The sequence below is a fragment of the Pelodiscus sinensis genome, chromosome 6 (assembly GCF_052426305.1).
Source record: "Pelodiscus sinensis isolate ZL-2025 chromosome 6, ASM5242630v1, whole genome shotgun sequence".
Taxonomy (NCBI): Eukaryota; Metazoa; Chordata; order Testudines; family Trionychidae; genus Pelodiscus; species Pelodiscus sinensis.
Window position 1 is genome coordinate 93,421,494 of NC_143057.1, and position 15,245 is coordinate 93,436,738.

General features: G+C 43.3%; 1 protein-coding gene across 3 annotated transcripts in view; it reads right to left on the reverse strand.

The window, feature by feature from the left end:
• Positions 1 to 15,245, reverse strand: part of IPO11 (importin 11) — a 241,267-nt gene that overhangs the window by 210,241 nt on the left and 15,781 nt on the right. For all 3 annotated transcript variants that reach the window (XM_006134432.5, XM_006134434.5, XM_006134433.5), the window contains exons 2-3: positions 15,012 to 15,155; positions 12,592 to 12,692 (exon numbers count right to left, since the gene is read on the reverse strand). In XM_006134432.5, coding sequence (XP_006134494.3) covers positions 12,592 to 12,692; positions 15,012 to 15,155 — 245 coding nt within the window. The remainder of the gene's footprint in view (positions 1 to 12,591; positions 12,693 to 15,011; positions 15,156 to 15,245) is intronic.

Genomic DNA, 15,245 nt, shown 5'->3' on the forward strand with positions numbered 1-15,245 from the left:
TTATAAGATGTTTAATTAACATACTGTATTTTTCAAAGCTCCTAACTTTTAACGTATATTTACAGAGAATTATTCGATAGCAAGTGTCAGTTAAAAAAAAAATCAAAGACCCAGATGGATAAAAAACATTTTTTTTAAATCAAAGTATTGGATTTCTTAATTTAATATATTTAAATTCTTTTATTCACATTAAATACAAATTTACTTTTCAAAAATAAACCTATTGAATATCAATGTAGCACTTTAAAGACTAACAAGATGGTTTATTAGATGATGAGCTTTCGTGGGCCAGAAGCTCATCATCTAATAAACCATCTTGTTAGTCTTTAAAGTGCTACATTGTCCTGCATTTTGCTTCAACTACCCCAGACTAACACGGCTACATTTCTATCACTATTCTATTGAATATCAAATTTGAAATCTACAACTTATCGTAAGGCATATATTTATAATCTACTAAAATCTTTTTTCAGTTAAACAAAATAGAATACTAAGCAGTAGACAGTTTGTTGCCAAGTTTAAAAAAAGTCAGATCACTGAACAGCTAGAAGTCACTGATTAAGCACCTGGAACCACATTATGATGAGGTACCAAACCAACTTGTCACAGCAACAGTCTCTGCTGCAGGTGCAGTAAGAATATTTCCTTCCTTTAAGTTTCTTCAACTAGTTCAGCTCAATGACTAGTTCATTCAAAGTTAAGAAACCACTTAGGAAAGTAAGAAAGGCTGTTTCTTCAAAACTAGGTATGAGAGCATGAGATTTACTAGTTCTAAAATATTCCAGGACATGATGACCTAAAAAAATAACACTTCCGTTCATTAAGGATAATATCTCCTTTGATTAATAAATAAATAGAAAACACAAAATGTGCTCTAATATTTTGTTCTTAGTACCTACCACATTTAAGGTAATTTTATTTAATTAATAAAAATGAAATGCTGATTTTGTGCAGGCTCAGCTGAATTTAAATTTCCTTCCAAATAGAAATTAACACAAATCACAGGTAAAAAGTTAATAATTTATTTTTTTAAAATGCATCATTTAACATAAACATGTAAAAATTCACAATTTAAATATATATAAATTAAGTTAAGCTATAGAACTCCTTAATTAAATATGTGCACATGAGAATATCCTCTTGGTTATAAATAAATAACATCAAATTTAGTGAAAAGAGATTATTTACTTGCAAAATAATGGTTAGTAAACAATGAGAAACAACTTTTTTGGTAAGAAAACTAATGGGCTGTGCCCCCTGCTCACTATGCTTGCCAGCCCTACCTCTTTCTGGGGGTAGGTATATGACCAGGAGGAGGGGGCAGGAGCAGGCTGGGGGGAGGGCGCAAGAACAGGGGAAGATGCAGGAGCAGACTGGGAGTAGATGTCTGGCCAGGGGGAAAGAGCAGGAGCATGCTGGCAGTGCAGAGTCTTGGCAGAAGGGCTGATGGGGGAGGTCAGGTTTGGATGGCAAAGGAGATGCAGGGCTGCCTGAGGGGGAGAAGGGATGGGCTCAGAGGGGACCCAGCAGAACCCAGAGTGGGGGGTCGGGCTCAGAGGAGCCACAGGGCTGTCCCGCAGGGGGGGGAGGGGTCAAGCTTGGATGTCAGAGGGGACAGTGTTGCCCAGGGGAGGGTTGGGCTTGGATAGCGGAGGAGACCAGCACAGCTCAGGGGGATGGAGGGACAAGGGTTCAGATGGTGATGGGGATCTGACACGGCCCAAGGAGAGGGGGGATTCGGGCTCAGATGGTGGAGGGAACCCAAACCCAGCAGCTCCTCCCAGCGGCGCTGCCCCCTGTCCCCCAGGGCATAAAGCAAGAGCCAGAGCAGGCCTTGCCCAGAGGGGACAGTGTAGAGGCTAGCCACAGCAGGTGGCTGAGGGGGTGGAAGTGGAGGCAGAGGTAGGCCGTGGCATGAGGACACAGATGATGTGATGACATCACTCTACCGTCCCGCAGGAAATTTTAGATTAGATATAGCAAGACATAACTTAAAAAGTACAAATGCAAAATATAATTATACTCAATTATTTAAATCAAGATTTCCTGCTTGCAAATTCAAATCAAGATTAAAATCAATTATTTAAATTACTCTGATTTAAATCACTCTATCCTGAAAAGACCATTTCCATTTCAGTTTCATATATCTGATTAGAAGAAGAATATTTTCGTGCATATAGTTTTTTTCCAACTAACAAATTTCAGTCTGGTGAAGTATAAAAAGATTATTATTCAGGTCACTAACAATGGAGAAAAAGGAAAGACAGTAACAGGACACAAAGGTGGCCAAATACATGTACTTATGAGACCTTTTGTCATCAACTTTATATTGACTTCCAGCAGTGTATATAAATCATGTTGCAAGCGGGAGAGCAGGAGGTGGGAAAAGTACATAATACTCACAAACTTAGAACAGATTTATCTTGGTTACAATCCATTATTAACAGACTTAAACCCAACACATATATTCTTCTGAAAGTTATCAATGAGCATAATACAAATATAAAAACCAGGATCAAATTGACACTATGTATGAAATATTATGCACATAACTGTAATGTGATGTATAACAAGGAGGAATAAAAGCGTAAAGGGATTTAACACAAGTAAATAATTCTTTTTACTTTGTCTGTAAAGTTTTTTTTATAAGTAATTAAGCCCGTAAACACCTATTAGGTTATTAAATACTGTATCACTTTCACATAAAGTAAAATTAAGCTGTAATAAGCTTAACTGGAACATTTAAACAATATGTTCTACAAATGGTTTTCCTTGAAGTGTTCTGAGGGAGCTCCAATTTCTGGCCCAATGTAGATGGAAAAGGCCAAGGATTTTCATCTGCAGATGGAAATGACAGAGACCTGCACTTTTTCTGATGATTGGTTGGCATGCTTTAAGAAGTGACATGGTACCAGAAGAAACAGTCTGCTGATCATGAGGCCACGGAGAAATATTGTGTGCTTAAAAAGCTGATTCAGGAGCATGATATAACCCCAGAGAACATCTACAATGCTGCTGAAACAGGGCTCTTTTAGCATTGCCTGCTGTCTTCAACCCTTGCTGGTGCAGGTGAGTTTGGTGTGTGTGGATTCAAGAACAACGACTGCATCACTCTACTTACATGTGCAAATGTTACTGGCATACACAAAACCAAGTTGCTAGTGGTTTCAAAATTCAAGAGCCAAGAGCATTCAAGGGTACTCTCCATCTGCCAGTGGAGTACAAGGCATAGCCTTAATGCATGGATAGACAAGGACATATTTTTGGATTGGTTCTACCATATCCTTATTCCATCTGTGAAAGACCACCTGAAAGAACTTGAAGTGCCAGAAGACTCACAGGTTATTCTGGTTTTAGATATCTGTCAAGTTCACCCTTCTGAAGCAGAGCTTCTGTCTGGCAATATTTTCACGGTCTGCCTGCCTGCAAATGTCACTTCACTTATTTAGCCAGTGGAATGGGGAAATATTCAAAACTTAATAGTAACCTACAGAAGGAATTTTATGAGGAAGCTCCTCAATATTAAAGGAACAATCCAAGAGTTTCAGTCATGGCAAAGCATCATAGATGCAGTCTTCAATGCAGCATGTGCCAGGTCGGCTGTCAAGACAACTTTAAAGAGAGCATGAAGAAAATTGTGGGCAGAAGTGATATTTTGAAAAGCCCTGTGATGAAGAATTTCAAGGCTTCAACACAAAACAAAAAGGAGAGCACTACAGAAGATATTTGATGTGCTTCAATACAGTGACCCAATAAACCCAATCTCTAAACTGAAGGATAATGAAGCTGAAGACTGGGTAAATGTCGATCAAAGTTTAGATCAGTGGTCTCCAACCTTTTTATACCTAAGATTACTGTTTAAATGACAGAACAAGCCAAGATCTACTGTCCCTCCCCTTTCTATTCTTCTTTTCTCCATCACTTGTTATCCCCAATCCTTATACTGCTGCTTTTTTTCCCCAATGCTTCTGTAGAAAGAGGTTTTTCCAACATTTGGCCTGTCTAGACTGAACCAAATGTCAGAAAAACCCCTTCTTTTGGAAGCCCCCTTATTCCTCGTGGAAAGAGGAATATAGGGGTGCCCAAAAGAGCATGTTTGCTCTTCTACTAAAAAAAAGCGGAAAAACAAACGCATCCCCGGATGCAGAAGTGTTTTTCTGGGATATCTCCAGAATCCTGAAAAACTCCTGCAGTCTAGCCGTACCCTCGCTGGGTTGAGACAGGATGTGTAGTCTCTGGGGTGGGAATGAGGGATTTGGGTGTGGGAAGGGGTGAGAGGTACAAGTTCTGGGAGGAAATCTGGATGCAGGGGAGGTGGAGAAGGGGACGCTGTCTCGGGGAGGGGGTTCCAGGCTGGGCAGTGTTGGGGTACTAAGCAAGCCACAAGCTTGTGGATGTGAGAGTGCAGGAATTTGGGTTGGGGTATATGAGGGGCTCAGGGCAGGGGGTTCCAGTGTATGATAAGCTCAGATCTAGGGTCTGGGGGAAGAGGGAGTGCAGGAGTGGCTGTGGCCAGATGGGAGCTTGGTCCCAATTGGGGGTTTGTTGGTGAGGCTTCATTTTTAAATAAAATACTATATCAAACACAAAAAGTTTCTGCATTGTCTTTATGAGAAGGGCAGGAAACCTGTCTTGAGTCAGGGGTCACTGACCTACTGAAAAGTCAGTTGGGAGCAGGGGACATGGTACTGGAGAAGGGTGCTAGTGGGTGCTGGGGCAGGAAACAGGTTGACAGTGGGGGCAGGGTTCTGCGGCTGGGAGCAGGGGCGAAGGAACAGGGTGACGGGAGGGCAGGGGACAGGTTTCTGCAGCAGGGGAGAGGGTGCCAGTGGGGACAGAGTTCTGTGGCTGAGGGCAGGGGAGAGGAAACAGGGTGCCAAGAGGACAGGTTTCTGCAGCAGGGGGCCAGCAGGGGACAGGTTTCTGCAGCGGGGGGCAGAGGACCGGGGGCAACAGATTTCTGCAGAGGGGCAACAGGTGTCTGCAGCGGGGGCACGGTGCCAGTGGGGATTGGTTTCTGCAGCAGGGGGACTAGTTTCTGTAGTGGGGGACTGGTTTCTGCAGCGGGGAGCAGGTGCCAGGGGGGCAGATTTCTGCAGCGGGTGGGGTGAGGGGGGAAGTTCTGTGGCTGGGGGCAAGGGAGAGGGAATAGGAGGGCAAGGGGGCAGGAGGGCAGAGGACAAGGTTCTGCAGTGGGGGAAAAGGTTCTGCAGCAGGGGGCAGGAACAGGGTTCGGGGGCAGGGGGCCAGGGAGTCCCCTACACCAGCCTCAGAGGGAAGCCTCTGTTGCGCACTCCCTCCAGGCCCAACCCCCCTGCCCCTCCGTGGAGGAAGGAAGCCCCGTGGCGTGCCTCCGCCGGCCCTTCCCCCCCGCGGAGCAGGGAAGCCCGCGCATGCACTCCCTCTGGGCCTGACTCCCCCCTCCCGCAGAGAAGGGAAAGCCTCTGGGGACTTGCCCGGTAAGTTCCCGCAACACCAGGGAGCTGGGGCAAGGAAACAGCTAGTGCATTTCCGGAACCCCCAGAAGTGATGCGCAGCTGTAGGACTTCCATCCGCCCCGCGGGAAGCTGTCACTACCTCCATTGTTGCTCGAGGTAGTAGAGGGGCTTCTTGGGGGTGGGGGGAAATGAGGCACCCAGAACGCCTAGCGATTGACTGGTTGGTGACCACAGGTTTAGATGTTACAAAAACCCTGACAGACTCTGAAATTACAGAAATGGTTGTCCATTCAGACAGAAATACCTGTACTGCAGATTACATAGATTCAGAGGAGGAAGACCATACTGTGAAGGAACCAAAGTCTTGGAAATTTTGGTGAAGTTTGCCAAGCAGCAGTCTTATTCTGCTCAGGAAGTCATGCAGCTGCACATTATCCAGAACAATGTCCTCAAGATAAGGCAACTAACTTACAGGAAGGCAAACCTCCACAAGATGCTTCAAAAAGCTTCTACGGCTTGTGCCAGTGATCCAGCACTAGGGATATTAAAAATTGATTAATTGACTAATTGAATAGTCAATGCATTTTGCATCAACTATTCGATTAGTCGATAGGGTGTCTCCACCTTTGAAGTGTAGCAACAGCCTTAGAGCTGCTGCTACACTTTAAAGACAAGAATACCACATGGAGCCCAGGGTCAGCTGGAGACACACCTCCACCCCCCACCCCCGTTGACCCCAGGCTGCACATGGCGTTTCAAAGTGGCAACACTGCGTGGAGCCTGGAAGCGGCTGGGGACTCTTCCGCTGACCCTGGACTCCATGCAGTGCTGCTGCTTTGAAACACTGCAGGGAGCCCAGCATTAGGTTCCATGTGGTGTTTCAAAGAGGCAGCGCCGCACGGAGCCCAGGGTCATCAGGGGAGTTCCCAGCTGATCCTGGGCTCCATGCAGCGCTGCCACTTTGAAATGCCACCTGCAACCTTGGGACACCCCAGCTGGCCTCAGGCTGCACAAGGTGTTTCAAAGTGGCAGCACTGCATGGAGCCTAGGGGCTGGCCCCAGACTCCATAAGGCATTGTCGCTGTGAAGTACACCCTCCTCCCCCACCCCCGCCCCCTAGCTGCCTCTTTCAAGGGGAGAGAAGTGACTAGTCAACTAGCCTGTCAACTATCCGGTAAGTATTTGCTTATTGGATAGTCGACTAGTCATTCACATCCCTATCCAGCACCATCAACCTTAACAGCAGAAGTTGTTGATATTGATGACCCTGAGGTATAGGAGCAGTAAATTACAGTAGTGGATACAGTAATATTGTAGGGATAAAAGTTGTAGTGTATATACTGTACTAATAAAGTTAAAAGTTGTAGTATTAAATCTGGTTATTTCATTCATTTTTGCATTTAGTTAAAAAAATTCAGTTTTGTTTAGTATACCGTAATATTGTTAACAATTATAGTGTATATAACAATACACAAGTATTAAAAAGTATGATTTTTTTTTTCTTAAACATTGTTGCATTCAAAAAAAGCTTGATTAACTGGCACATTTACTTAACTAACAACTCCCATTCCCCATGCAAGCCAGATAACAAAGCTTGTACTGTTGCAATGTTCCTCTCCAACTCACCACATAATTCCTACTCTCCTACTCCCCAGATTAATTTAGACAAATGAGTGAATTTTTACAAGTGCTTTAAGTCTCATTGTCAAAATGAATGTTAGCACTAAGAAACCTAAAATCAAATGACTTTCAATAAGACTTAGAAACATAAATTATCTTGTTTGGAAATGGGACTTGGGTTCTTCAAAAAACCAATAGGGTAAAATTTTGAAATCTACTATATCTTTGAGAGAGTTTGCCTGTCAATGTGTCTGTCCCGTCCGTGAATCAGTTTGTTCAAGAAGTCCTCCTAAATGGCAAGAGCTAGGACCACCACATTTGGTATCCTTTTATCATAACTTAGAGCAAGATTGGGGTTTGTGCCAGAACAATGGGATGTGAGTAGAATGGGATTGTTTCTCATCAAACGGAAAAGGAGGGGTGTGAAAGCAGGGACAGTTACACCAGTGAATGACCATGGGAGGGGAGGCGAGACAAGCACTCCAGCTCCAGAGAGCAGCTGATGACTAGCAGCCTGTCCCCTGCAACTTCCCAGGAAAAGCTGCCAGCACAGACCCTGGCAAACCAGGCTGCAACTACCAGTCAGGGCATCCAGCCTCTGCCCTGAACCCCCACCTCCCATCCCCTGCTCCAACGCCAGCTCTACTCACCCCCTATCCTGAGCCCCTCCTCACACCCAACCCTAACTCCAGCACTCCCACACTCCCAGCCTCCTGCACTGAGCTACCCATATTCTCAAGCTCATGTCCTGACTCTTGCACCACCACAGTCCAAGTCCCCTGCCCTCAAATACCTGAGCAATACCAGATAAGTCTTCTAGTAGCTCTATAAAACTGGAAAATCATTTCAAGAAACAATAATTCCAATTATTGATCTGAAGTATTCAGACTATGGATGTAAAACCCCATTTAACTGCTTAGCTGTGATCCTCTGGGCGGGGAGCCCAGCTGGGCTAGGGTGACACCCCCACACCCATGGTATGGTGCGGCAGACTCAGCCAGATTAGGCCAGGCCCACCACAGGCAAGGGATGCTCGGGCTGGGCTGTGCCCACCACACCACAGGCTGGGGGCTGCTCCTGTTGAGCCAGGCCCACCACACTGTGGGCAGGGAGCTGCTCCCCCCTCCCACGGTGCATCAGGTGGGTGGGTTGCTTCAGCCTGCCAAGCCTTCAGTTAACCAGTTACCAGTAAGCATCACCTGGTAAGGGTGATACTTACTGTTTAACCAGTTAACCATTTACGTCCCTAATCAAAACACCATTTAAAAAACCAGACACAATTATTTAAAAAAAAAAAATGTATTCGATCAATGGTTCTCAAACTCTGGGTCAGGACCCCAAAGTGGGCTGCATTCCCATTTTAATGGGGTTGCCAGGGACAGTATTACACTTGCTGGGACCTGGAGCTGAAGTTGAAGTCTGAGCTATACCCTCTCCCAAGACGGTGGAGCTCAGATTTGGGTTCTAGTCCCCTTTCCTGTAACCCAGAGCCATGAGACTCATGCTCCATCCCCCTACTCTCCAGGATCATATAGTAATTTTGTTGTCAGAAATAGCTGGGGTGCAATGAATGAGTTTGAGAATCACTGGGTTAGACGTATCAAGTATGTCTTAAAAATATCACAATCACAAAAACTTACACTTCTGAGTAACATTTTCTGATATTTTTAGGCTACTGTGCATACAGTTAAGAAATTTAACCTCAATTTTAAAAGTACCTATTACAACAGTATACTCCTCAGAAAATCAAAGCATAAAAAAAGCAATTATCTGTATAATTTTTTCATTTACATCGTGTGTTATATAACTGGAACTTACCTAATGTGCCAAATTTCCTTTTGACTCATTTCCACTATAGTCATATCTCAAAGATACACACCCAACTCATCCATTATATAAATAAACACACTGTGAAGTATTCAGGATTGGGGGGTTCTATTACAGGGTCAAGTAGGGGAAGATGGATGATTCGGGAGAAAAATCTTCAGACAATAATATCTTATAATAAACAAATGTGGACAACAGCTGAAAAGCTATTGAAAAACTGATGTGTCAAGTTATATATTTGAGGTTTATCTTGAATGTATTAATCATTCTAACTGTCAAATGCTCAGCAGAGGAAAGAGAAATAAAGCAAAAAAAAGGCTCATTAATAGTTACAGCTAATAAAATGTCTCAAAACACTTAAAGAGACTCTGAACATTTTTTTCAGAACTTATAAGCAGCTCATATGATGCAACAGTGACATCTTCTGGATGGTAATTGCCCATCCATATGATTTTGAGCCTATTGCAAAAAGCCATGGTGTCCAACCTAGAGATGTAAAAGAGTAGTCAAATAGTTGATTACCTGATAAGCATAGATTTATCAAGTAGTCAAGTCAAAAACTTGCATTCTCCCCCTCTCCTCCACCCCGCTGCCTCTATATGAAAGGCAGCAAGGGAGGAGGAAGCAGGAGCTGATGCTGGGGGAGCCGGCTTAAAAGCCGCTTCCCCCAGCACCGTCTCAGCGGTGTGCAGAAGGGGGAGAATGGGAGTCAGAGGTGCAGTGGCACTGCGGCTTTACTACTTTTAAAAAGCAAGAGCCACTGGGCTCTTACTACATTTACAAGGCAGAGGCACAGCGGGGTCAGCTCCCGGGGGCAGCACAAGCCAGAAGTGCTTAGCCTCAGTTCACACCGCCACTGTAGCTAACCCCGCTGAAGTTCTGCAGTTTAAATGTAGTAGGAGCCGGGCTACTGCATGCCCAGCACTTACTACATTTAAACTGCAGAGCAGAAGCGGTGGTAACGAGCACCCCGCCCCTCCCTTATTGACTAATAGAGTAGTTGATGGAAATTCCATCCACTACTTAATTAGCTGATTAATCACAATTTAACATCCCTAGTCCAACCAGTTTTGAAGCTGTAGTCACTATAGTCTGAGGAAAGAGGAATTGATATCAGAAAAAAAAAATTCGGTGACAACTGACTGTGCCCCTGAAGATGAAATTGGCCACCCACTGGTAAATTTTCATTGTATTATTCTTCAAGAAAATCTTTGTGCCAAGATTTCTAACACTGAGCTTAATAATGTAATGACTATAAGTGGCGAAGATCGTGAATTTTCTTGTTGCTCTATCTGCCTTGATGCATCAGCAGTTTTAAGTTCTGCTTGAGGACATGGAAAGTGCTTACAAGGACATTCCACTTCACAGCAACGTTCATTGGTTACGCCGTGGGAAGGTTTTGACATGCTTTGTGGACTGTCTTGATGTAATTAAGATCTTTTTGTCAGAAAAAGGTCACAACTACCCCAAATTGGATGACGACAAACAGGTCACACAACTAATATTTCTAAATGACATCACCATGCATCTAAACGAACTCAACCTCTGTCTCCAGGGTGCAGGCCAAACTGTTATGGGTCTTTTTGAAACATGGAAGGCATTCGCTACGAAACTTGCCATTTTTATTTTGGACATTGACACCTCGACTGCTATTTTCAACATCTTAAAGAACTATTGAAACATTGCACTCCCACTGTTGCTAAGATTAGAATGTCCATGCAAGAATTCGCATCAGAATTTTCTGTCAATTTGCAATGTTTTTGCCCAATGTTTTCCTTTCTAATCAAATCAGACAATTTTGATACCAGCGATATGGACTTGACGGTGTTTCAGTGTATGGGCGTTGAGGATTTTGAAATGCAGCTCATTGAATTATAACGCTCAGACTTATGGGTCTGAAAGTTTAGGGATCTGCAGCACACATTTTAGGCTACCAACACAGATCATGAGGTCTCTATCATGACTTGTTGGAATTCCCTGCCTGTGAAATCTGATTTCACTGCTCTCAGCCTTGGGATCTACAGGCCTCTGTGAACAGATACTTTCACATGCGAAGTTAGTTCTTTGTCCCTCCCAGAGCTGGTTAACAACTGAACACTCAGAGGCTTATGTGCTGCTCAAAAGATCAAATTACAAGCCCAGGATCGCAGGATTCAACAAGGAAAAGCAAGGTCAAGGATCACATTAAACGTAAGATCTGCATCTTTATTTATTAATGAGGCTGCTGTAAGTAGGACTATTATTGACTTTAAGACGTATCAATGGCAGGTAGACCCATAAATAGAAGTGAATAAGTTAAATCTCTACATGCCACTTCTGAAAGGTTGCTGACCCCTGGCATAACCTTTCATTAGTAACTCATTTCATCAGATGCGTGAAGTGAAAGACAAGGAAACAGACAGGGATGGGACTGTTACATCAGAGCTAATGTAAAGAAAGATAGATGTGAATTAGGCGAGAATACCTAAAGTAGAAAATTAGGGTATGTCTAGACTACATGCCTCTGTCGCCAGAGGCATGTAGATTAGGCTACCCGACACAGTAAAATGAAGCGGCGATTTAAATAATCGCCGCTTCATTTAAATTTACATGGCTGCCGTGCTGAGCCGACAAACAGCTGATCAGCTGATCAGCTGTTTGTCGGCTCAGCACGGCAGCCATGTAAATTTAAATGAAGCGGCGATTATTTAAATCGCCGCTTCATTTTACTGTGTCGGGTAGCCTAATCTACATGCCTCTGGCGACAGAGGCATGTAGTCTAGACGTACCCTTACTCATGGTAATGAGCGAGCCATTTCCATACCCTATTCAGACCAATTCTGATGGTATCAAATTTGCATATGAATTCCAACACAGCAGTTTCACATTGTAGCATGAAACTGCTGAGCTGGAATTCATATACAAATTTGACACCATCAAAATGGGTCTGACTGGGGACTGGAAATGGCTACCTCATTACCAAAAATAATTTTCCACTTTAGAAAGTCTCCGAGGGGGTAGCTTTTAAAGTTAGTCTGTAACTTTAAAAACAATGAGTAGTCCTGTGACACCTTAGAAACTAACAAAAATATATAGTATCATGTGCTTTTGTGAGCTTTATCAGATGATGAGCTCTCCACTTTAGCTATTCTCACCTTTTTTTCCCATATCCACCCTGATTGCATTACCTCTAATGTAACACTCTCAAGTGTGTATTCCTATTATCTGTTTCCTTTGTCTTTCACTTCATACATCTGATGAAGTGAGTTGCAGCTTATTGTGATAACATTGTTAGTCTTTAAGATACCACCAGACTCCTTGTTTTTACACACGTCAGTACAAGCTCTGGACTCATTCAGGCTAAGAGTACCGATGAAATATCCAAAAGAGCTTTTAACATTTTCAAATGTCTGACATTGCTATCTGAAAGTCTTAGTAATGTTCAGTGCCTACCACAAAATCTAATAAACATAACTAGACTGTATAATACAGTCCATAAAAGCAAACACACCACAGACCAAATGTGCATGCCAAAGTATGAATAAACTATTTCATTTATGAGTTATTTGGCTTTTTCTCATCCCTTCTAGTGCTCAGTAATCAGTATGACTCATGTCTATACTTCCCTGGCACACATTTCTTTACTCCTACCAGTTAAAATTTTTAAGAGTTGTGAAACTGCAACAAAATCTACTTTAACATGTAAAAAAGGAAATATACAACTTACTGTGGTGCTACACGCCTCCAATAGCGGTCAATTCCATTTTTAAAGTACAAAACAGCTAACCACCTTACATTTACATTCAGCGTATGATTTGTAAAGATATTCTATAAAGAAAAAAAGTTAAAACATCATTTACTTTTTGGTCTGGTCTACAAGAATCCCCACGTTACAACTTCCCCTTTCTTCCAACAATAATAATAATAATAAAAATGAGTGATACATTTCCCTCATGGCATCTTTAATGTATATACACAGCAAATGTGACCTGTGTTTGTAAGATCTCATCCAGAAGAAACTTCAGTGCAGTAAATTGATTTAGCAACTCCATTTAGTAACATCATGGGAAAATAAAAATAGCTAGCTAGATTTGAATTACTGTATTCCTTAGAATCTAAAGTCAAACCTGAAGATCAGACCTTTAAGTGATGCTTCTGAGACTGCAACAACTTTCCTAGATTGTTTCATCTATCAGAAAAGAGATAGCAAGAGGGGTGGGGGAAGAGGACAGAGTGCTTCAAAGTGGCAGCGCCATGTGGAGCCTGGGGTCAGTGGAGGAGGTGGGGGGGGGACTCCCCCGCTAACCCTGGGCTGCACATGACACTGCCTCTTTGAAATGCTGCATGGAGCCGGACGCCAGACTCCCCGTGGCGTTTCCAAGAGGCAGTGCCACATGGAGCTCAGTGTCAGCTGGGGACTCAGAGCTGCTACTTTGAAATGCCACAGGGAGCACAGGGCCAGCAGGGTACTGCTTGAGTCCTCTTCTGGCCCCATGCGCCCCAAATCACTTTTGCCTTTGAAGTGCAGAAACAGCCCTGGGGCTACTGTTACACTTTAAAGGCAGAAGCAACCTTATCAACAAATCAAATCATCAATGCAAATTGTATCAACTATTCAATTAATGAAATACGCGAAATTTTACATCTCTAATAAATACCCAATAAAAAAAGTTAACTAAATGATATAGTTGTAATCGTTTAACTGGTTAACTGTGGAGACCTGGTGGGCCCCAGTGGCAGGGGTCCTGCTGGCTAGCATGCTCCAGTTCCATCACGCCATGGGCGATAGGTTGCTCCGGCCCTGCCAGGCCCACTGCCAGCCGGGCCACCCTGGGTGGGTGGGCTGCTCTTACCATCCCAGCCTTCTGGTTAACCAGTTACCAGATAAGCATGCTGGTAAGACCAATGTTTATCTTTTATATCCTTAGCCCAAATGGTAAAAATCTAGCAAAACATAATCCAATGAGAACATAATTATAATGGAAAGAGTCGGTCAACCTTAACAAGTGATACCAGCCCCACCTATAACACATGTTCCAAGTATGTACAGGTGAAAGAAAAAAGGGAACATCTAAGATTCAGCAGATGGCCCTACTCCCTTAGGCAGAAAGAATCAGGGCCTATTCTACAGTAACTGGGGTTCTTCAAGATGTCAGTGTAGATTTCCATTCTAGGTATATAGCCTCATACATGAGAGATTGGATTCTGTTAAAGAGCAAAATCCACCAAGGCTTCGCATGTGCCCTGTGCCTCTTCATACTACCAATGAGGATGTAAACGACACAGTGTCTGCAACCTTCCCTCAGTTTTCCCACAATTCAAGATCTATGGTAGCCAAGACTCAAAGCAGGCCAGAGGGAAAGCTGTAGGATCCATGTGGTCTACACATCTTGAAGAACCACACATCTTTTTTTCATATGTGTTAGTATAGATCCCACTTATATAAACAGACAAGCAGAAATAAGAAATATCAGCCATATCAATCCAACATGGATGGCAATGGGCAAGAGGCCTTTGAGGAACTTTGATACTATCAGGTAAGAGATCATCAAGCATGATTTTACTGGTAGACAGCAAGCCAATATTTCTCATAAGCGACATGTGGCTCTGTTACAGCAAAATTATGGCTCATGAGCCCCCCATTCTAAGGATGTTTAGTTGATTAATCCAAATTTATTGAATAGTCCATGTAATTTGCATCAACTCTTCAATTAGTCAATAAGGGCTCTTGCTACATTTGAAAGGCAGAAGCGCAGCAGGGAGCACAACTAGAAGGGGACTCAAGTAGTCCCCTGCTGGTCCTTCACTCCCTGCTTTTGAAATGTACAAGACTGAGAGGCTCTTGTACATTTCAAAAGCAGGGAACATGGGGAAAGCCGGGGACTGAGTCCCCAGATTGCCTCAGGCTCCCCACAGTGCTTCTGCTTTTAAATGCTGCAAGAGCTCGCTTTTGCTACATTTCAAAGATGGAAGCACCGCCAGTTCCCTGCTGTGCCTCTGCCCCTTCTCCTCACGGAGTAAGTATCCTTCCCACCTTTTCAAAATTTAGTCAGGTGAAAAGTAACAAGAAAAGATTAAACAGTAGGAAAAAAATATATAAATATAGATACAGACACGTAATGAATAGCACTTCTCTCTCCAGCTTACCAACAAGACTGAATAAAAGCCAGGCTGGGTCTCCCACTGCTTCAACTGTTCCTCAGCTGGTTTCAGCACAGAAGTATCTTGACTGGTAGCTTGGGTCAAGACCTGCAGAACAATGGTGCTGGCACTATTGAGATCCATGAAAATCTGATAAGGATATTTAAAAAGAAAAGCATTAATTGCACCGATGAAAGATGCTTAACACTACATTATCAATCCACCAAACACATAAGCACA